Below are 23,749 nucleotides of genomic sequence, written 5' to 3'. Positions count from 1 at the left end.
ATATTCCTTTCCATCCATTGTAACCTAAGTTTATATAAAAAAAGACACTGTTACGACATCTGTTGCTGTCTGAATTCACTCATACGGCACATAGATGTATTGAATGAAGTTATGCTTGAATGTCTAAACTATGCAGCAGATTTCAGATTCCCACGGGTCCTTGAAATCCTTAAAAGTTTGTGAATCTGAAAAAAAAAAAATTCAAGGCCCTGGAAAGTTTTTGAAAATAAACATACATAGATACACGTCCTTGACCGTGCTTGGATTTATTTTGTGCAAGAGGTTTTCTGGGAAAAATTCTCCGGTCTGCTAATGTGTTATTTCGCCAACACTTCATGGCCTATGCATACTAGCTTGCTTGATTTATGTTAGTTACGTGCATTTACGTGTTACGTTAAGTGTTTTAAGTGAGGTACTTTGTGTTGTATGTTGACATGACGTTCACGCACACACAAAACCAAGTTAACCAAGGTGTGGGAACCCTGGTTACAGTCTCATTTAGGATCTGACCTGTGAAGGTTCTGTAACTTCCTTCTGTTTCGCTGACAGATTCGGACTCTGCGGTTGAAGATCCTGTCTGAGGCCGCCGCGGAGGGACGGTTAGTGCGAGGAGCCAAAAACCAGCTGCGAATGTACCTGACCATGGCCATCGCTGCAGCACAGCCCGTGTTCATGTACTGGCTGACCTTCCACCTGGTCAGATAAGAGGAACGGTCACGAAGAAAGGCTCCTCGTCTGTAGAGACATACGCCTATTTGCACACATGTAATAAATAAACCAATGGACACGTGTTGTGCAGCCTCATCATAGCACAATATGAATTATCTGAACTGTAATTGCCCAGCTGTCTTTTGTATGTTTTTGGTTTGTACATTTCTAGGAGTTTTTGTTGGGTTTTGTTTTGTATAATGTACAGTGTAATTGTATTTTATTTTTTTAATGTCAGTGTCTTTCTTTGCAAACAACCAGTGTCCGGATGCTTCTAACTGTGCAGATTTCCTGTCATGGTAACCACAAACCGTGTGTGTGTGTGGATTGCTAGTAAACTAGTAAAGCGCTCTTTCTTGTTGCCACTCTAACAGATGCAGAGAGTCTTAAGGTCAGACAGCCTTCATGCTTAATGCAGGTTTTTACATAACAAACTTGCTTCATACATTTCAGGGTCAATTGCAGTTTTTTCTTTCATAAATTGTACATGAAATAAACATGCTCTCAGGAGTTTTGAATGCAAAGCTAGTTTGAATATTACTGTGGGTTATAGAACTTATTTTAATAATAAATAAATGTGGATTTACTAAGTATAGTTTTAATCAATTTAAGCATACTAGTCTTACCCAGGGGGCAAAGGGGTTTTACAACCTTTTACAGCAGCCCATGTCTGTTTTCCTAAAAAAAAGGTGTTTTGCCCCCTGGGTATCTAATGGTAATCTACCAACCATCTGCATAATAATTGCTGATTCTGAAGAGATCTGCCTGGTCATAACCGCTTTGTGTCTTCACAGTGTGATACCGCAACAGAAACCAGTGGTAAAGGGTGATAACACTGATGTTGACTACAGAAACATAAGCAGTTGGGATATTAATGTCAGCATGTTACCCTGAAAAGTTTTGTTAGGATCGCCAAACAGTCCTAGAATGAGAAAAGACAAAGAAATTGTTTATTGACTTCATCAATAAATGAATTATGGAGATAAAAAAAAAAAAAATCCCCACTGTCAGCAAAACGAAAGAGGACTTCTGAACCTGGCTTTATCCAATGTTTATTGCACGATTTTATATTTACCTAGCTTTTTTTAAAGGCTGCATTGCCTATTTAAACATAACATTTCAGAAAAGGTCTAACACAAACCAGTTGTCTCATGTTGCAACATGATTAATACCGGGGAAAGAATGCGGATATCTTCTAGTTAAAAATTTCACCCTGTTCATCTGTGTTTTGAAAACCCACATCAAGGAAGAGTGATCAGTAACGACTGTGAAGAATTTTCCTTCCAAGTTTTACAGCTGTAATCTCAGTTTCAAATAGTTTCTCTACTCTCACTGCCAAGAGAGAAAAGAAAAGCCTAAAGCTGCCTAAGGTCTTGCAAACTTTGCTGATCTTTACTGCTTTATGTCAACCATGCAGTATGTGTGACTGTTGTGTTATATTCAGTGTCACTAACAAATACTGTACTGAAGTAGTCATAACATTAAAACATTATAAACTAGTTCTACTTACAAATGCATGTAATGTTCAAGTAAAGGCTTATTGCACTATATTTCATTGATCACAAAAATAATTTACAATCATACTTTACTACACATCACAATTCAATTTGCAGCATTTCAAAAAGAGTAGGAAATGTCATTGACAATTTTTTTTGCATTTTTTGCAAAAGCATTTTTCATCATATGATCGAGTCGGCGCAGACCAGAAAACGTATCGGATCCTTATCCACGTATCCAGGATTCTGCAGAATGCTGTAATATAAAGCGATATGGAGGAGATTAGGTGGAGAAACGGTTAGAGAGACTCGGCATTAGAAACAGCACTGACGAGTGAACAAGGTAACTTTGGATGCACCAACATAAATTCATGGGCGGCGCTAGGGAGGGGCTAGCAGGTGCTTCAGCACCCCCAAGAAAGACCAAAGCACCCTGATAGCACCCCCAAAAAATATTTTTGGAAGCAATTATATTCCGAAATTTATTCTATGGAAGCCCTGAACCACATGGTGAAGAAAAAAAAGAAAACTTATCTTGTTATTTCGAGATATTAGGCCTAAGTCATTATTTCAACAAAGCTAATATCTCGTTATTTCGACCTAATAAGTCGTTATTTCGACATAATATCTGTTATTTCCGACATAAGTCGTTATTTCAACATAGCATAGCTAATATCTCGTTTTTTCGACATAAGTCGTTTTTCGACATAATAAGAGGACATTCTAATCTGCATTAAGCCACATTAAGGCACAATCCCAATTCTATTTTATACCCCTTCGCCTACCCCTACCCCTCCAACCAAAAGAGAATCGAGACAACCCTACCCCTTCACGGGAACGCGCAAAACGGAGGGGTAGGGCCAAAGGGTAGGGGCAAGGGGTGAATTGGGATTGAGCCTAAGCGTTCCTAAAATGGTAAATTAAACGCGCTGTGTTCATATTCTGGGCTCATCTGATTTTTTGTACATAGTAGGCTAGCCTATAGCCTACTTTATTATTATTTTAGTATCATAATGATGATTAATAAATGCATGCACAATTATCTGTGAACTTGATAAATGCAGCAGATATGTAGTTTTATGCACAAACAAATGCCTTTCAACTTATGTCTGCAAAATTCAGAATTAAATGAATGTGCAGCAATTTGTACAAATAGAGAGTTTGCAGGCCTAGCTTACATGTTGTAGCCATTAAGTGCATTTAGTTTCAAATTTGTTAAAATATTACAATGTTCTTTTTTTCCATCTATGTTGATTATGAAAAGTGAACATCATGAGTAAGATAGGATGCGCAATATATCGGGAGACATGGTGTGGGTCAGACATGATTTTGACCACTTCATTAAGTTTTGTTTTGTAGAAAGCCTTTCTTTAAAGTGAATTTTGTTTTATATAGCCTAAATTGTATCTTAATTTTAATATTTTTTTTATCAACCAATTGCCTGGATTTAATAAATAAGCAAATATAGCAGACAATATAGGCCTAATCATGACATGGAGGCGCCGGCGCGTCACTTGCATTGCGCGTGAACTGGAGCGCATCTCATCATAAATTAACCGAAACTCAGTGTAGGCCTATGCCTCACAGACATGAGAAATATATCTAGAAAGCTTGAAATGTCTTTAAACGAAACAATTCAAATAGGCTACTCTCTGATTATGTAATCCATTATGTGCTTTTCTCTTTATAGGCGCGTTCACTACGGAGATGGCGATCGTCAACTTCTTCTTTGCAGCCGACAATGACACAGAAAACAGTTTATTAATAAAAATCAATGCACGCGTTTCACCGGATTTACAAATGCACATCTTGCTTGTTGCATGCACACATAATTATGTCGAAATAACGAGATATTATGTTGAAATAATATTATTATTAATAATAATAAATCTTTAAGATTATTTAGTTGAATGCTGAATGTTGTGCTTGTTCAATTTAATAAAATTAAAACTGTAATTGTGATAATTAAAATAATTGAATATTAAATATTGAGTGGCCAAGTTTTGCTCATTTATTAATAGTATTTATATAATAGCTCCCCCGTCAATGATCTAGCACCCCCTCAGCACCTGCGTTAAAAACTCCCTGGCGCCGCCCGAACCGGAAGTTGCAAACGACTATCTTCTACACATCACACTTAAATTTGCAGCATTTCATAAAAGAGCAGGAAATCTTTAATTTCAGCATTTTTTATTATTTGTCAGTTTACCGACTTGCTGCACATTAACCATCTGTTTCTGCCAGAGTAAAATATAAAATGGTAACTGTAAAATAAACTTTAATTAAATTCCCATTGTGAGATATAAATCTGCAACTGCGAGAAATATCCCTTGTAAAAAACAGTATCAGATCCTTTGGATTCTGCACAGAATGCTGTAATATAAAGCGATATGGAGGAGATTAGGTGGAGAAACGTTTAGAGAGACTCGGCATTAGAAACAGCACTGATGAGTGAACAATAACACTGGTGTCATGCATCAACATAAATTACACACTTTTCATAATACACATCCTATGCATATAATTATGTTCGCTACTTCGCTTTAGTTACAGTTTCATATTAAATCTAAAAGGGGAATCTATTAGACTGTGGCTGTCATAAGCTGTCAAATGCGGCTATAGAGCTCCGGACGTCACGTGACCTATTCTGTTTACACCGCCATTTTGGCAGTAAAGAGGCCGTACGAGACGAGCGTGAACGGATGACGGCAGCATGAGTTTGAAGGCAACAGAGTTCACTGCGCACTTTAATTAAAAAGATATAGACCTGTACATAGCAAAACTTAATAGATTAAACATAACAGATCCCTATAATGCCCCCGGGGTGCTTTTCATGTGTATTAATAAAGGAACTTATAACGTTAGCTTTCCTGAACTGCAGTATCCTGTTATATAACTAACATTACTTCATTAACTTTCCCTCGTCCTATTCTGGAGACTCTTTAAAGGCTTACAAAAGCCGGGAGGGTACAAATGGACGCAATCAAACTTTGTTATCAATATTCAATTTTGGAGTATACCAGCTTAAACCTGCTCTGTCGTCATTGGAAAGGCAAGTCAACTGTGTTGTTATCGACGCTAGCTGTCCTTGTTTGTTGGTAGCAAGGATAGCAATATCACTGTGAGAACAGTAGACTCAGTATGAAATCTTAATCATTTAATCCCAATTTTTTCCCAGACATGAAAATATCCGAATGATGTGTCATTAGTTGCCCATTGAAATAATCTTTTTTTTTTTATGTTTATGGACAGTGTGTGAAAATTTGTGTTTATGTCCAATCATAAACTGGTGGGATAATGTATCTGGTATATATATATATATAAAAACTGATATTAACACATTATCCCACCGGTCACAATTGTGACTGAACATAAAACACATTTTTTTCACACTTTCCATAAGCATTTAAAATGCTTTTAAATGCTTTCCTCCACCTGTTCTGGAATCCAGGCGCACAGCAGCTGTCCACCATGTTGAAATAGTAATTGTTTTTAATTATTATTCGACCCGACCGCTATCGATAACACAAAAGCCGCTCTGGCGCTCTCCTGGTTGACTGCCAAAATGGCGGAGTTTAGATTGCATGACGTCAGCCTCCGGAGCTCTATTGGCTATTTTAAAAAAGGGAATTGTTTGTCTGAGAGAAATAGCCATTTATCCCATATCATAGTATCATAGTCATAGTAGCGTGTAACTTGTAGGAATGTGTAGGAATGTTTAAGCCCAATTTAGGCCCTGTCCACACGGAGACACGTTTAGCTGTATCCGTACAAATTTTGTATCATATTGGCATTTCGTCCAGACGGATCTGGCGTATTTGGAGACTGAAACCGCTATTTTTTGAAACCGGGTCCCAAGGTTTTGATCGTGAAACCGGTTTCGACTGCGTTGGGCACGTGCGCATTATCCAGTGGACCATGAAAAGAATGGTCCATTAGATAGTTCGCAAACAAAATTTACCTCATGCAGACTGTCCACTCAGGTTTCTCCAGACGACATCTGTTCATTTGTTATGTTTTGTTTTAAAATACTTTATTAATCTATTTTTTTTTACCAGTGAAAGTTCTTCACAACAATAATTTAGTCCTTAATGAATCCACAGTCCTGCAGAACTTTAGAAACAGCAGGTATAAGATCTTTGGCATAGTCATTCAGACGATCATCTCTTACAAGGTCTGTGTTTGTTGGGTATGAAAATTTCATGTGGTACATACGAGCGATGGAGTTCTTCACTCTTACTGTGTAGGGTCGAAGTTTCACAGATTCCAGCAGGCCATGTACAGTAGCCTGCAGAACTAGCCGAGGACTCACTATAATCTTGTAATTGTCGTAACTATTAGGAATTCTCTTTATACAATTTAAAATATTTGTTCCCCATACATTTTTCCATTTGTTTTGTTCATATTCAGCTTTTGCGGTGCAAGGGAATATATTATTCTCAAACTCAAAGCCCACATTAGTGCCGTACATTTTCTCAAGCTCAGGAAACAGATCCATCCAGTTCTTCACCTTGAGAGGCAGAATGAACTCATCCATGTCATGTAGAGCCACATAGCGACTTTGGTACATGTAACGATAAACACAGTCATTAAGTGCAGGAATTTGCCCGTAGAAATGCAGCTGACCGGGTGATAAATTCTTCCTCCAGCCACTAGACACATTGATGTGCTTTTTAATCGTCCATGGGATGATCTCCACAAAACCTCTTTTCACATAGTAGTCCAGAACCTTCTGTGTGTCTGAATCACAGCTGGTTTTATATATCACCACCCTTTGAGCACCAAGCAGTCTGAACATCTCCATCGCCTGGACTAAACCCAGCACATTCTTGTAGTCATACATGACAGAGATGCAGACTGTAAATGTATACGGGAAGACTGCTGGAACGTCTCTGTTTCTAATGGTTTGGAAGGATGTTATGCTGTTCGAGATCTCACTGGCTGTTAACGCAACATGCGTCGGTGTCGAGCACGAGCTATCGATTTGGCATGTGATAGTAGCAGTGCCGTATTCAAAAGTAAAGTGGTCGGAGTGAATTGTGTATTCGGCTGGTGAAGTCACGTTCCTCCCTTCGCAGCACATCACACACCTGTACGTCACCTTCTCATCACGGAGAACGATGGCAATCATCTTTATCTCTTTCTCTCTGAAACGATGATCCATATAAGAGCCGGTCACATATGTGTGAAGGTTCCCGACTTTAATCCCAGGACCATCCTTCACTTGAACGCCACATGCTTTAGGACTGTCCTTTACTTGATCGTCAAATGCTTTAGGACCGTCCTTCACTTGAACGCCAAATGCTTCAGGACCGTCCTTCACTTGATCGTCAAATGCTTCAGGACTGTCCTTTACTTGATCGTCAAATGCTTCAGGACCGTCCTTTACTTGAACGGCAAATGCTTTAGGACCGCCCCTCACTTGAACGTCAAATGCTTCAGGACCGTCCTTTACTTGATCGTCAAATGCTTCAGGACCGTCCTTTACTTGATCGTCAAATGCTTCAGGACCGTCCTTTACTTGATCGTCAAATGCTTCAGGACCGTCCTTTACTTGATCGTCAAATGCTTCAGGACCGTCCTTCACTTGAACGTCAAATGCTTCAGGACCGTCCTTTACTTGAACGTCAAATGCTTCAGGACCATCCTTCACTTGAACGCCACATGCTTTTGGAGCCGGAGGAATGGTGGATTTGTGGTAGACGGGTTTTTGGAGGAATGGTAACTGTATGAGCATGAAAAACAAAATGACCAAAAAAAAGATCACCAGTAAAATCCTCATTTTAAAAGCGATTGCTTCTGATTCACTCTTCAGTTAGTCATATTCCATCAGGTTTCCCTAGGGAAAAGAAAGAAAACACACATTTTATGGTTTTAATGGACAAATGCACTTGTGGCTGGGATGTGAACTCTTGCACATAATAACCACAACACAATAAGTCAGACTCAAAGACACACATTTTTGAGTTGTTTTACTGTTTTAAAATGAGCTGAAGCAACACAGTTATTGAATATTTTGTCACAATTTAATTTCATTGAGTTCAGTACACTTCCATAAGTGTTGGGACTTATGAAACATGAACTAACACTCAGCAGTGCATTTGCATGCTTTGCATAGGATTGAACTGGGAGGGTAAGTGTTGAAACTGGGTTATATTTAAGCGTTTTTGAGTGTTTGTGGTTAGGTTGTGGGATTATTAATCAATTATTTTTATGTTATCAAATGATTAGCCACATACACACCAAACTGCACACAGATGTGAAAATGTAAAACACTACTATCTTGTGTCTTTTGCTTGTTCAGTGTGTTTTTTGTATTTTGTTGTGCATTGTGTAATGATTGATTGAAAGAATAAATTAATATGATAACAAGTTGTGGTGTTTGGTGGAAATATTTGCTTATGTTGCATGAGTTAAATGTTTTGTGAGTGGAGCATTTTGCTAACAAAATGAGTCCATTTTGGCCATTGATCTTCAGTTTTAGCCTGTGTGTTAACTGTTTTGAAAATGTGATGTCAGTGGATAAATGTGTTTAGGCAATCGAGAAAAAAACATAACTCTTCCAAAAATTTGGTTTTTGCGTAGTAACTCTACACACAAACATAAAATTATTAGCCACATACACACCAAACTACATACAGATCAATACACTACTATCTTGAGTCTTTTGCTTGTTTAGTGTGCTGTGGAGCGGACAGGAGTTTGTCACACGTACATGTATGTGCACAAATACACTGTAAACACAGTATGTTTGCAAAACTGATACATTTTACAGTTATGGAACTGAATCAATACTGAACTGACTCGAGCTGAATAATGACACTATTGGCTTGTTAGAACTGCTTTAGAGCAGAATTTTAATTTGTTACTATTGTGAAGCTGCTGTGAAACAGAACAGCCACCTATAGTAAAAAGACAGCACTGGAAGAGCTCTTTGGTGCAACTTTTTCTGAACCACCAGTCACCCAGTCCAAAAGTAGGATAGAAGTAGAGATTACATGTACAAAAAGGACACTTCTATTCCCCTCACTAGCTGTCCACTGAAATAGTGGAAAGAAAATGCTCAAATGTACCCACTTCTTTCACCTCTTGCAAAGGCTTACCTCACAGTTCCAGCAACTTCTGTTCCTAGTGAACGTGTTTTTTCGACAGCAGGGGATATTGTAAATGCGCAAAGATCCCAGCTACTGCCAGAAAATGTAGATATGCTGGTTTTCTTGCAAAAAAACCTGTAAGTAACCTAAAAAAAAAAAAAAACCTGTTTGTGTTGAAATTACTTGAACAGGACACTACTTGATGTGTTTTTTGTTGCACTTTTACTGCTTAAAGGGGCTCTGTGTAGGTTTTTACTTAAAAAAAATCTTTAAGATAGAGTTTTCATTTGTACATGTTTGAGCCAACCATGATGTAATAAAAAGAATGACACCTCGACTGTCCACCACGGTTGCCTCTATCAGCCTGTAGGCTCAATTGTGTGTGGAGGAGCCGGGCCCGAATCGGCGCGAAAATTCACAAAATGTGACGTCATGCGCGTTCTCGTCTACTTGGGCTTACAACCGTACGGCACGGCAGCCATTATAGTAAGCAGCGGCAATAGTGTTTTCAAATGGACTCTGCGGATGGAAAGAAGCGACCAGCCTCCAGCACAATTCAGACACCCACGGACACTCCTCGTAAGTAAAAAAAAAAAAAAAAAACGTATCTAGTGTGGCAAAAAGAGAGAGTGACCGGCGTCGGGCAAAGACAAGAGTCAACATCGGAGCGGCATTTGATTCTTGGCGGGAGCTCCAGTCAGCGCTGGGTATAAAAACAGATCCCGAGCTGGCTTTCTTTTTACTGCAAAGGTAAGACATAGTTACAGGCCATTTGCAATATATTATTTCATTGTTTTTGTGGTGTAATGCTAACGATAGTATGCTAGCCAAAATGTGCATGCTAGGTAGCCAGCCACGGGACCGTTTCAAAAAGTTACTGTCTTTTATGAATTATCTTTATTCAGAGCACGAGTGCATTAAGATCGTTACTCCATAGAAGTATTAAAATGACCAAAGAAGTACTGGTTGGGTTGTTATATATGTTGGCTTTTTTGCTAAAAGTGTTTAGCTAAATGTATTGGCTAGTAGGGCAAGCCATGACAAACTTCGTAACTATAGCCCTTTACAAAGAGCGCCTCTGAACCATCTGATGTTCTCCTGAGGTGCGCGTACATACATGATTAAGTGTAGGATTGAGGATTGAGTAGTTTACACATGAGGGGAGACTAGATACACAGAAACACTAACACAAGTAACACTTGTAAATGTACTCTGTACTCCCAGCTTTCTAACAATGGCTATTTGTTTACAGCTATGAGAAAACAACACTGTCAGGAGGAAAGGGTCCATCTACGTCGACACCTATGAAGGTGTTAGAATTGCCAGACCTTCCTAGTTCAGTAACTACAGGGGAATCAGACAGGAATGTTTTATTTTATCCTTGCTCTATGGAGAATGCACTTTAGAAATCAGAATTACTACTATGCATTATGGCGGTGTCACAATGTAATTTGACTGTTGATGGCATTCTGTTCAATTCTGTTATATGTGTGATTTGGCTATGGCACAATGTGTTAGTTTGTAATACCAAAATACTATTTAAACAGGGATGACTTCCAAATAGCAGGAGTACAACCGCTGACAGAAGATCAAGCATTGGGGCTATTGGAGGAAAGGTAAACATGTGTGTCATTATTATGAATAAAATGCATATCTTTTCATTTTTCTATATTGTGACATTGTCAATTTTGTGCTCCACATATTCATGCTGTGTGTTTCTGTAGCATCAAATCACTGGAGTTGCGGGATCACTCAGTTCTCATAGATGAAAAGCAAACCAACAGCCTTGAGAACAGTGTGTAAGTTACAAATGATCAACACCATACTTTGGCTTCTAGCATGTCAATATTACAGTTTGTGTGTACTAATGAATTATTTCTCCCTGTTTTTGCTATTACAGGATATAATTGCTGGACAAACTGGCCTCAGACCCATCTGATGCAGACTATGTCCCACCTATCTATGTGCGGTATGTATTGTGGCAATGTTACAAGCTAGTGAGCTATCAATCAATGTTAATAGTTTTTTTGTTTTTTTTGTTATCTGGAAAATAGTCTATATTCATATTTTTCACTTGGGTGTTTTTATGATGTTTTTTTTACACAGTGCTAGTGGGACATTACAGAAAAACATTGACAGCCTCCCCGTCATTGGGCTTGAAGAGGCTATCCTGGACATGTATGACCGCGAGGAGACGGTTCAAGAGCCAGACCTTTCGGAAGATTTCCATCATCCAACAACAGACATTCCCACCTTCCCTACCTTTGCTCGAGTCGATGCAGAAACTGACCTCATTAACCAGCCTGCAAGCATAGCTTTCCACAAAAACCTTATCCAACTGGTCTCTTTTCTGAAACTGCCAATCAACAAATGTTTTTACATTGACCAGAGTACGAGGGTGGAATGTGATGGGCTCCCACCTTTTCAGGTCAACTTGCAACCACGAGGCACTGCAGCTGTTCTGGAATGGGTGAATTTACATTATCAGTTGTAACTAGCATATTATCAAATTATTTGTAATAGAGAACAGCTGTCAATAGAACCTAAGAAAAAAACTGGAGCATTTTTTATAAAATAGTTCTGTTCTCTTCTCTACACAGTATTGCCCACATGGACATAAACTGTGGATGTGGAACAGCCAGCCATTACTAAAGCATAACATGCAAGGGGGAGACTTCATGTTATCCACAAACATTCTTCTGTCTGGCAACAATTATTCCAAGATCGCCCTCCTCTTCCAGTTTATGAACATGAAAATGGTGGCATCCACCACTTTCTACGCTATACAATATGCCTACTATGTAGATCCAATAAAGGAGTTTTGGGAGGAGAAGAGGAAGGCCATTATCGAAAAATTAGGCTCAAAAGACAGTGTTGTTGCCCTTGGTAAGTACTAAACTCTGTTGATTAACAAGGCCTCAGATGTTTGAAACGACGGTGTCAAGTAATTTACTACAATTTATAACTAATTAAACCTTGATAATACATGATCAGCTTCAGTTTAGACAATAAACTGAAAACAGTCAGAGTTTGGTGCAGGTTTACAAGGCTATTTCTTTCTTTTCTAGCTGACGGAAGGATGGACTCTCCAGGTAAGTCACAAAGGTTTGTGACTTGTCAGTACTGTTGAATTTATTTGATTTACTGAATTTGTTTCGTAAGTCACTATTGTAAATTATTGATATTTGTATGTCCTGTAAAATGTGCTTATGTTTTCTTCGTTTATTTGTTTATTTCTTGTTTGTTTTTAATATTGTTTTACAATATTTCATATTGTGTCAACTAATGTCATATGTTGTTTTGCAGACAAAAACGAGTCTATAGCAAGAAGTCACAGCGCTACCGTGTCTACACAGTGAAGGAGCAAAAAGACTACAGTTACATCCCTCAACTGCAGACTAAAATATTACAGAGTCGACTTAATTCAGCAGGGGGACTCCCAAGAAGGAGGAGTCTTAGGCCAGATGACCCTCGGGCCCTCTTCTCCCTGGAATTGTGCCCCCACCTACAGCTGAGAAGTCTGCAGAGGACAGGTAGGTCAGCCACATGCCCACAGTTTTCCACGTAGAAACTATTATTACTAGCAACACAAAACAAATGGTTATTTTTGGTCTCTCTCTCTCTCTTGTTGTCTCTCCAGGACATGACATCAACAACATGAGCAAAGAGCAGCAGAAAGGCAACAGTAGCTACAGTTAAAATTAGTTTATTATAAACTGTCAACCAAAAAAAAAGTGTAAATATGTACATACATGTTACTTTACAATAAATTTCTTTGCAGAATGGCTTAGGAACATTTTTTTCAGATGTGGTAAACTGTACATTTTTAATTTACTCTAAACGGTGCTTCTTTGAAGCCAACATAGTTCCCAAATGGGTCAGGGAATGTGTCTCTTATTCGCCACACGCAGCAGCTTGGTATTACTATACGATTCCCTGGGCCCAGACGTCCATGCTGCCAAATCGTAGTTTGACGATAAGCAGAATACCGATATTCTCGGTTATCTGCCCCAGGGTCTTGGCTGTCATAGAGTGCAAGGATGTCGTTCCTTGCCGTGCCTGCCGAGCTAAGCGGAGGATGCCTTCATCTAGACAGGACAGTTCCATGTGGGCGCTCCTGCTGAGACAATCTGCTGGATTCTGTCTGCAGCATTTGTTCTCCAGATCAGTAGGCATTATTCTGCAGTTTAGGCAGGTGCCCCACGCTGGCTGACCCCTGTTTGGTGTGGCTGGTCCTGGTGTGGCCTGTCTGTATTCCATTACATCTAGAAAAACACCTGGCAGACGACTGACCATCCTCTCAGTCTGTCCTCCTCACTGACAGCTCCTGCTCTTCTTCTGCCCCGTCCTCTTCCCCTGCCTCTTTCTCTACTTGCACCTCTGCCTCACCCCCTTCCTCTCCCTCTTGCTCTACCTCTGGCTCCCCCCCCTCCCCCTTCCAGTGTCACTGCTCTCCTCAGTACTCTCTTCAGTACTCTCCTCCATGGGAATTTGAAAGTCTTCTGAGCTGTCCTAACAGAAAAAAAAAAAACTGAATTATTTACAATGACAAGTGTTTTTAGTGCAAAATTTCATGTGGTATTCTGAATGAAAATAAAGCATGACAAGCTCATACATCAAGGTTAGAGTTCCTTTACCTTACCATAATGGTATTGCTATTCTACAAATAGTATAATAGTACAACTACAATAGTAATTGTACTGCATCTAAAAATAAGCATAACGTCTTCAACTCAGTTATATAATTTAGCGTTACTCTACAATAGTCAAAATAAGAGGTCTGTGAGTGTTGGGAGTGTGTGTGTTACAGTGTTAAAATACTTTTAGAAGTAGACTTTAGTTGATAATATAAAGTAGCACTGCAACATTCTACTAAAATATGGTCTGTCAAACAATAACCTTACAGTACTATAACTTTTCTTACCTCAAACATTATGCTGATGAATCTCGATGAGCCGTCAGTGGTTGCTGCGGCAACCCTGGTTGATGTGGTCGTGCTCGTACGAGCGTGCGCACCGAGAACGAGCATGAGACTGGCTGCAGTTCCTCTAACGGCCACTGGTGTCAGTAACGGTTAGAAATTTCAGAACCTACGCAATGCTCCTTTAAAGAAGTTCTCTCTTGGGCTATCCTAATTTTAATTTCATAATACAATTCAGTTTTATTGGTCAGTGACACCTAGTAGTCATTGTTAATTTATTTACGTACAGAAGGTTAAACTAAATCTTGATTTATATTGAAGTATTGTATATTCTTTAAGTTGCATGTATAACAAGACAGTTATTGAACACTGTTAATGTTAAATAAATCTGTTATTTGATTTTCAGTTGAATTTTTTAATTTTGTTCAAAATATCGTGATTCATATCGTATCGTGAACCCAGTATCGTGATACGTATTGAATCGTGAGCTGAGTGTATCGTTACACCCCTAGAAATGAATGTGGCATTTACAGTTTTTCTGAATTGCTAAAACGCTAAACCCCATTCTCTGAACCAAAGTCTCAATAGCCTAAACAAATTTGTTGAATAAATCAATCTCTCTGTAAAACATTAAACAAGTTCAGGTACACAGCAAAATCCCCAGAGTTAAATGAACTACATTTGGTCTCTCTCTACAGAGAGTTAAAATAACTCTGAATCAGAGTTAAAGTTAATGAGATACTTAAGTGATTAATTAAGTGATGATTGGGCATTAATGATGAACATCTGCTGTCAACAAGCAGAATCACTGAATGAAAGAGACACAACAAGAACAGAAAAAAGAGAAACACAAGAACTAAAACTGACTTCCAGACACAGCCTTAGATGAAATCAACTGAAGACAAGAAGACATTAAATCTGTGAAGATCTCAGCAGAGGAGGATTAAACAACATTGAGCACCATACATCCACAGTCCTTTCCTATATCAACTTCTGCACGGACATTGTAACAACAAATAAACAAATTAAAGTGCTCCCCAACCAAAAGCCCTGGTTCAACAACAGGGTCAGGGAGCTGCTCAGAGCTCGGGACACAGCGCTGAGATCAGGGGACAGGGAGGAGTACAGAAGGGCGAGGGCCAACCTACTTAGAGGCATCACATGTGCAAAACGAAAATACAAACAACGCATTGAGGACAACTTCAATGCCAACAACCCCCGTGCAATGTGGCAGGGTGTAAAGAACATTACTGGCTATAAACAAAGCAACAGTAACCCAACCTCAACTGACTCCTCTCTCCCAGACCAGCTAAACACCTTCTTCGCTCGCTTTGAAGACTCCAGCTCCAACTACAACAGGGGACTAGATTTACATACACACACTACCTCCCCAGGGAGCGATCAGCCACTCACTCTTCTGACCTACCAGGTAAAGAGAGCACTACACAACATTAACTGCAATAAAGCAACGGGGCCTGATGGAGTTGCAGGACGAGTGCTGAAGCAATGCGCTGACCAGCTCGCTCCAGTATTTACACGCATTTTTAACCTGTCATTACAGCAAGCCATAGTCCCCATCTGTCTGAAAACCGCCATCATAATCCCTGTACCCAAAACCTCAGCCTGAACGATTACCGGCCAGTGGCTCTCACGCCAGTGATCATGAAATGCTTTGAGAGTTTGATATGGAACTGCCCCATATCAAGGCCCGCATTCCTCCTGATCTCGATCAATATCAATTTGCATACAGGACCAAAAGATCCACTGATGACGCCATTTCCGTAGCACTGCACACAGCCCTCACACACTTGGAAACCCCCAACAGCTATGTTAGGATGTTATTTATAGACTACAGCTCTGCATTCAACTCCATCAACCCAGACAAATTGATTAACAAACTACAAATACTGGGTCTGGGAGACCTTCTCTGCCAGTGGATCAGAAACTTCCTCATCAATAGACCTCAGCGTGTCAGGATTAACCATCACACCTCCTCTAGCATTATTCTCAATACCGGCGTCCCCCAGGGCTGCGTCCTAAGTCCAGCACTCTATTCACTCTTCACCTACGACTGCACTTCCTCACACAACTCCAACACTCTCATCAAATTTGCCGATGACACAACCATAGTGGGACTCATATCAGACAACAACGAAATAGCCTACAGGAAAGAGGTCCAGAACCTGTCAGCCTGGTGCACGGACAACGACCTCAACCTCAACATTAAGAAGACAAAAGAAATAATAATTGACTATAGAAGGAACAAAATAAACCACAACGGACTGTATATCAACGGGAAGGAGGTGGAGAGGGTGGCAACTTTTAAGTTTCTGGGAGTGCACATTGCAGAAGATCTAACTTGGAGCCAGAATACCTCCCATACCATTAAAAAAGCCCAGCAGAAGATGTTCTTCCTGAGGACCCTGAAGCGCAATGGGCTCCCTCAGGAACTTCTGACACGCTTTTATCGCTGCACAATTGAAAGCACTCTGACATACTGCTGCACTGTGTGGCACTCCAGCTGCACAGCAGCAGAAAGAAAGAAAGGATCTGCAGCGGGTTGTCAAGGCGGCTGAGAGAATAATTGGCTCCCCCCTACCGAATCTGAGTGAAATATACTCAAGCCGTCTTCTCACATGGGCCACAAACATTATGCAGGACACTTCACACCCCGGACACTCACTGTTCACCACCCTCCCCTCAGGCAGACTGAGAACCCCCAGCACACGCACAAATAGACTCCGGAACAGCTTTTTCCCCAGAGCTGTGAACATATTACAAAAATCATACGCACACCCATGTATACAGACATAGATGCACACAACTTTCACCCCCCTTTTATCTCCTCAGTGCAATCGGACTCTGTGCAATAACTGCTGTGTTTACTGTTTTAGCTGTTTTATTTATTTATTGAGAATGTGTTAGTGTATGTGTATATGCATGTGTATGTGTATGTATGTATATATATGTATATATGTATATATGTATATGTGTATGTGTATGTATGTGTGTGTGTATGTACGTGTATGTGTATATGCGTACATATATTTTTATTTTTTACTCTGTATATGTATGTAGGTATGTCTGCATGTATGTATGTATGTATGTGCGTATGTATGCATATGGATGTGTATGTGTATATGGGAATATAGGTCCATATTTTTATATATTTCTATCTTTTTTACTATGCTGCTATCTGGAGAGGACTGCTCCAACAGAATTTCGTTGTATCGCATACAATGACAATAAAGATCTATCTAAGATCTAGTAAGTGGCTATTAGATTATATTCACCAACAATTCTCTCTTGCCACAGATTGGACATTCAATTTTTAAAATACATAATGGGGATTGATTTTTAAGACACAGGCATCAAGAATCAGTATATGAATCTCAACAATGGTGACATGTTTCATGCTGCAATGCATCCTGGGAGCCATGAGTTTTATACTATTGTGGCTCCCAGCATGCATTGTGGCATGAAGCATGTCACCACTGTTGAGATTCATATGCTGATTCTTGATGTCTGTGTCTTTAAAAAAATAAATAAATCTCCATAATGTATTTTAAAAACCAAAATTCAGAAAGTCTGATCTGTGGCAAGAGAGAATTGTTAGTGAATATAATCTATTACATCAATAGATGCATTATTCTACTTTTTGTTGTTGAAAACTGTATCACCTGATCCTCATGTTTCTGGCTTTCTTTGTAACAAATTACATGTTTTGGTAAAAACTGCTACAAAGACCACAAGCTCACAAAAAAAGCCAAATGCCCAACTAAATGAAACACTGATCGCCATAATGGTGATCAAACATTTTCAATAAATTGTCAACATCTAAACCTCTGTTAATTCTCAGTAAGAACTTCTGTAGACGTCTGACAGAAATAAAGTCAGTCTGATTAGTAATAAGTGAAGCTGGTAATGCTGTTTGTGGAGTTGTTTAATCATCCTCTGCTGAGATCTTCACAGATTTAATGTCTTCCTTTGTCTTCAGTTGGTTTCAGGCTGTGGCTGGAAGTCAGTTGTAGTTCTTGTGTTTCTCTTTTTTTCTGTTCTTATTGAATCTCTTTCATTCAGTGATTCTGCTTGTTGACAGCAGGTGTTCATCATTAATGCCAAATCATCACTTAATTAATCACTTAAGTATCTCATTAACTTTAACTCTGATTCAGAGTTATTTTAACTCTCTGTAGAGAGGGACCAAATGTTCTCTGAGCAGAGTTAATTTAACTCTGGGGATTTTGCTGTGTAGTTAATCACTGTTTGCAAATCTCACAAACTCTTTTTGCAAAACTCTGAACACATTCTCACTCACTAAAACACATTTCGCACGGCGATGCACTGTATAAAAACACTAAACACAGGCAGGCAAAAGTTAAACACAACTACAACACATTTGTCATCATTTTCACACAATGACTTTTTTTTTTATTCTTTACAAACACTTATTTCTAATGATGTGACCAAACCAACTGTACATAATAGTCAGTTCAGAGTGCCAAAACTGACTCAAAATGTGGCACTGAATGTTGAAACCAATAATGGATGGAAACACTGTCTTTTCACAGTATGCAAGTGCTGAATATACAGACATTCAATTGGCCTACTATACAATATTCAGTACAATACTATACTTGCAGTGCATACAATATACAATTTATTCACCTTACTACTGTAAGTTGTCATTACTATAACTTTTTACGCAATTGCAAAATTAGTTTACTTTGTTACAATATACTTTTTTTCTGTAATTGCATACTTTGGACTCTGTGTTCTCCATTTTTTATGTAGTGTCTAACAAATGATCAGTAGTGTTTATAAAATTGACTCGCTGTGTGTATGATCTGAAAGCATTGTTTGATTTTGAGCACAGATAAAATGGCTTTGAGGCAATTGTTTGATTTTGTCAGAAGAGTAAGAGGTTCTCTGAATATGGCTTGAAAATTTATTTTTGTGTTTCAGGTTTTGATAAAGTGAGTGATGGTTTTCAAGAAATGTGTTTTAGCAATTCAGAAAAACTGTAAGTATACTGTCAAATTTGCACTTTATTCAAACTTTTATTTTATTTTATATATATATATATATATATATATATATATATATATATATATATATATATAAAATAAAATATTGAATCTATATATATATTCAAGTTTCATTCCATATATTCAGGGTTCCATTCCATATATTCAGAGTCCCATTCCATATACTCAAATTTCAAATTATAAATACAATAATGTCCCGAACGGCATGCATACACACACACACACACACACACACACACACACATATATATATATACACAGATTCCATTCTACAGAATTGGTTCCAAGTCAGAGTTGGAAACGTCTTGAAAAAAAGGTGTCTTTTTCCACACATTTTTAGTAATTGTGCAGTTAATTATCATATTGTATTTTCAGAAAGTTTTGGAATATTTTTCCTCTCCCCAAATTTGTCACTACCAAAACACAACAACAAATATTTAATAAGACAGCTTATATTGACCTATTAATATTTTGTTTACATCTACCTTGTAAATATATTTTTTGCTATTTAAAAAAAAACGTTTTCACAGATAAATCGATAACAATTACAATTTTAACAATATTTCAAGTGTAATTTATAAGATTTGTTGTATTTTGAACCCAACCTTCCTTTGTAAAAGGCATTAGGTAAATCATACTGATTTCAAAGATAAGGATTCATTAGTTTGAATATACATTGAACCAAACGCTATAATAACGTCTTAGTTGATAATCCTCGTCTTTATTTTAGACAAAACATCCATGTTTCGGTCGTGACGGCACATTTTCTGTATAGTGACAGTAATGTATTGGTAGCGACCACATCACATTACAGAATTTTAACTTGCATAATAACACTGTAAAAAAAAATCTGAATTTTAACGGTAAAAAACTGTAAAAAAGCAATGGAAAAGACATGTTAATTGCTTAACAGTATGTACCCTTACTATATATAGTGAAAAACTGTAATAGCTCTCACGGGGCATTTCATGTAATTTTACAGTAAAATACTGGCGTATGACGTAGGACGTAGCGTAGGAAGCGTTGTGACGTCGAACGAACATAGAGTTTTGTTTTGCTCTGCTCTCTGGCTGCGCTGTCACGTTCGTTCTACGTCACGACGCTTCCAACGCTACGTCCTACGTCATACGCCAGCATCCATCTCTGTGAACGCGCGTCGACCGCTACCGGAAGCCAGCTATTTCCGTTTATAAAGTTTTAAATATGTATATTTTTACGACAAAACCGCACGGATTACCCTCAGAAGGCCTTCGTTTATCCCCCTGGAGCCGGATGGATTACTTTTGAGAAGGATGCATGCACATTTTGGGACTTGAACGATGTGGACCCCATAGCTTCACATTATAACCACTGAAAGATCTAAGACGTTTTCTAAAATAATTGAAAATGTGTTCGTCTGAAAAAAGATTGACATATGCATCTCGAACGGCTTGAAGGTGAGTAAATCATGGGTTAAATATCATTTTTGGGCGAACTATCCCTTTAATAACTGACAATGGACACCTTGTCGGGCATTAACCCTTACATAAAGCAGATTTTAATACTTTAATGAAATTGAATGATGGCGTTTATCGGTTAATGAAATATAAGGCTTGTCCCATAAAAACTAAAAGGTTACTACTGTATTTTTTATGGTTAAGTACTGGGAACCACAGCTGATGTTTTTTCACCACACATTTAAGTCCTGCTGATGTTTATTTATTTATTTTATTATTTGCCGTAAATTCAAGTCCAAAGTAAGGCTACTACCATATTTTTTACGGTAAAATACTGGCAACCAAGCTGACGGTTTTTTTTTACCATAAATTTCACAGGTTTTTTTTACATTGTGTTTTTTTTGCCCGTAAATTTAAGTCCCGTAAAACATAAAAGGTTGCCACCATATTTTTTACGGTAAACAACCACAGTTGCTGTTTTTTACAGTAAATTTCACTGGTTTTTTTAACAGTGTACTAAAACATACTAAGATACTAATGATTTGCATAACTGTACAACAGTTTTGTTTATTTCCCCCAAATAAATGATTATGTGTTTCCTTTTGTCACTACCAAAACAATGATGGCATGTTTCGGTCACGACTATTTCGGTAGTGACAATTTGCTGTAAGATACTTTTGAGCCTAGATCAAAGATTATAACCAGCACATGGTTACCTAGCACAGTTCTGAACAGTTGTACACACACACAAACAAAATTTTATGGAATTACACCCAAAAAAGTTTGCTTAATTGCAGAAAAAAGGTTTCTTAAAGTTATATATAGATTTTCAGTCAAAATGATGGTACCTATCTATAATGAAAGAGAGGCTATGAGAAAGAGACACACGATAATATTTCTTGATCAAAAATGTAGGGGTGTGGTTAAAATCAGCCTCAGCCAATAGACTAAAACACACACTGTTTTGGTAGTGACATGAAAATGCGGGACACAACTTTTTTTACATATATTTTCATGATTTAAAAATAAAATATAACTTTACTTTTTAAAAGAAATCAAAAAGATATTTTTAAAAACAACAATGGAAAAATTGAAAAAATTATATTTCAATATCATTTTCACAAGTTGAACAGAGAGTTTTGAACAGAGTTTTGATTTCTAAGTGATTTAGAAACAATTTATGTATAAGTGTTTTCACACGGGATCATTGGCTGTAGGTCATCAGTAAATTATTGTGGCTTTTAAACGGCAGAACAAAAGAGCTGTTAGTTTTGATTGACATGTCTAATGTAGAGAACTGTGTTTAGAGTTTTGCAAAAAGTTTGTTTTACCATAGCAAGCTGAGTTTAAAGCACGTAATGACGTAAAAAAAAAAAAAAAACCCTGTAAAATCGAATTGTTCATTGTTTGTTCATGTTAGTTAACAGTCCATTACAAGGGCGTAGGTTTGATTTTGAAATTGGTGGGGACGGGGACATCCCCAGAAGCTGAGCTGCATCTGTCATTGAAGGGATAGTTCACCCAAAAATGAAAATTCTGTCAGAATTTACTCATCCTCAAGTTGTTTCAAACCTGTATGAATTTCTTTTTTCTTCTGAACACAAAAGAAGATATTTTGAAGAATGTCGGTAACCAGATAGTTGATGGACCCCATTGACTTCCATAGTAGAAAAAAAATACTCAATACTGGTTACCGACATTCTTCAAAATATCTTCTTTTGTGTTCAGAAGAAGGACTTATTTTAATCTAAATAAGATAATAAGTTTCCTGATTAAATAAAATAAGCCTAATAGCCTACATAAAAAACACAAGACACAACCGGGCAACAGTGGTTATATATAAATAAATTTTAAGTTTTGATCGAAATTATAGGGACATATCAGTGTCACTTGATATTGGTAGGGACACGTAAATTCTACACCCTGATTAGTCTAAATGTTGAAATTACTACTAAGACTAATAAATGCAGTCGAATGATTGTTAGTTCGTGTTAACTAGTGCTAACAAATGAAAGCTTATTGTAAAACCTAAGCCATTTCAGTGTAGCAAGTTCAAATTTCTGCATGAAATATACAAGTTTTAAAAAAAACAGGGCACAGATACAGCAGATGATTCTTACAGTATAGCTATAATTATTTAACTTTTAACATTTTGTTTAGCCTACTTCTTTTACTATCAGATATTTAAATTGAATACCATTGCACTACAAGAAAATGGCAATGAAAAAGGGAAAATGCCAGAAAAAAATATTAGCCTACCTCATCAAAATATTGTTGAAGAACTGATAAGCATTCATCAAAAATAAAAACACAGTTCATAATCATTTAAGATCTTCAGATATGACTTGCTGAAACGGTTTAATTTCACCACAAACACCTGGCACGAGTTTTCAACAAACTGTCTTTGCTCTGACATGTTGTGCAACATGAGCAACGACTCAACTATTTGTCAAAGACAAGCAAAAAAAAAGTTTGCTCTCTGTCCTCATCTAACCTACATAAACTAATGATCACCTGATTTGAACTATAATCTATTGTAAAATAAGTACTGAATAGCCTATAGGCCTTCTTTTATTTTCAGAAAAGCGATCATTATCCAGTGTATTTTCATATTTGGGGTCAAAAAAAGGCAGTGCTTAACTTGCTATACTGTGAATAACAGTCAGATAATGTCATTGAAAATGCTAACATTTACTCACGTTTTATGGTCTCTGACTCTGATAAACATAAGAAATATATAATGTTTCTTTTTAAGAATGTTATGTAGCAATAAGGTACTCGAGGCAGTGCTGTGAATAGCCTAAGTCACGGCTGAAGGGCGTTACGCGAAACGGAGTAGATTAACTTCCCATTTCAAAACCAACTTTTGAACACGAAATACGTTTTTTCTCATTTTTCACTACTTACGAGCCACAAGATAAATATTAAGAAAATAACTGCCTACCGTTATCAGCACGCTGAAGTAGATTTAGCTCTCATCGTCTCTGAAAGAATACGCACCGTTAGTTCAGCGTCAGATGTTTTTACTTTCACTTTCTGTAGTCAGG

At 37.9% G+C, this 23,749-nt stretch overlaps 2 protein-coding genes across 6 annotated transcripts in view; one reads left to right on the top strand and one right to left on the bottom strand.

Annotated features, from left to right (window-relative positions):
- The window catches only part of yif1b (Yip1 interacting factor homolog B), a 9,362-nt gene extending 8,074 nt beyond the window's left edge, over positions 1-1,288 (top strand). For both annotated transcript variants that reach the window (XM_084123686.1, XM_084123685.1), the window contains exon 8: positions 550-1,288. In XM_084123686.1, coding sequence (XP_083979812.1) covers positions 550-705 — 156 coding nt within the window. In that variant the 3' untranslated portion in view covers positions 706-1,288. The remainder of the gene's footprint in view (positions 1-549) is intronic.
- LOC311089189 (uncharacterized protein) lies at positions 922-23,749 on the bottom strand. Of its 4 annotated transcripts, none has more exons than XR_014607648.1 (3): positions 23,647-23,749; positions 6,166-8,043; positions 922-2,460 (listed from the first exon to the last, which is right to left on the bottom strand). XR_014607648.1 is itself a non-coding variant. In XM_084123683.1 (2 exons), the coding sequence occupies exon 2, from the start codon at positions 7,984-7,986 to the stop codon at positions 6,286-6,288; it is 1,701 nt and encodes a 566-aa protein (XP_083979809.1). In that variant the 5' UTR covers positions 7,987-8,043; positions 23,647-23,749; the 3' UTR covers positions 4,378-6,285. The 4 variants fall into 4 exon arrangements, 2 of the variants coding, with proteins under 2 accessions (XP_083979809.1, XP_083979810.1); XR_014607649.1 differs by lacking the exon at positions 23,647-23,749 and adding an exon at positions 22,962-23,125; XM_084123683.1 differs by lacking the exon at positions 922-2,460 and having other exon boundaries at positions 4,378-8,043.

This window comes from Abramis brama, assembly GCF_963993115.1.
Source record: "Abramis brama genome assembly, chromosome: 9".
Lineage (NCBI taxonomy): Eukaryota > Metazoa > Chordata > Actinopteri > Cypriniformes > Leuciscidae > Abramis > Abramis brama.
This window is presented reverse-complemented; position numbering and strand designations above follow the sequence as displayed.

What these genes read in the sequence shown, in the direction of transcription:
- LOC311089189 (XM_084123683.1), bottom strand. Translation starts at nt 7,986, where the DNA reads ATGAGGATTTTACTGGTGATCTTTTTTTTGGTCATTTTGTTTTTCATG.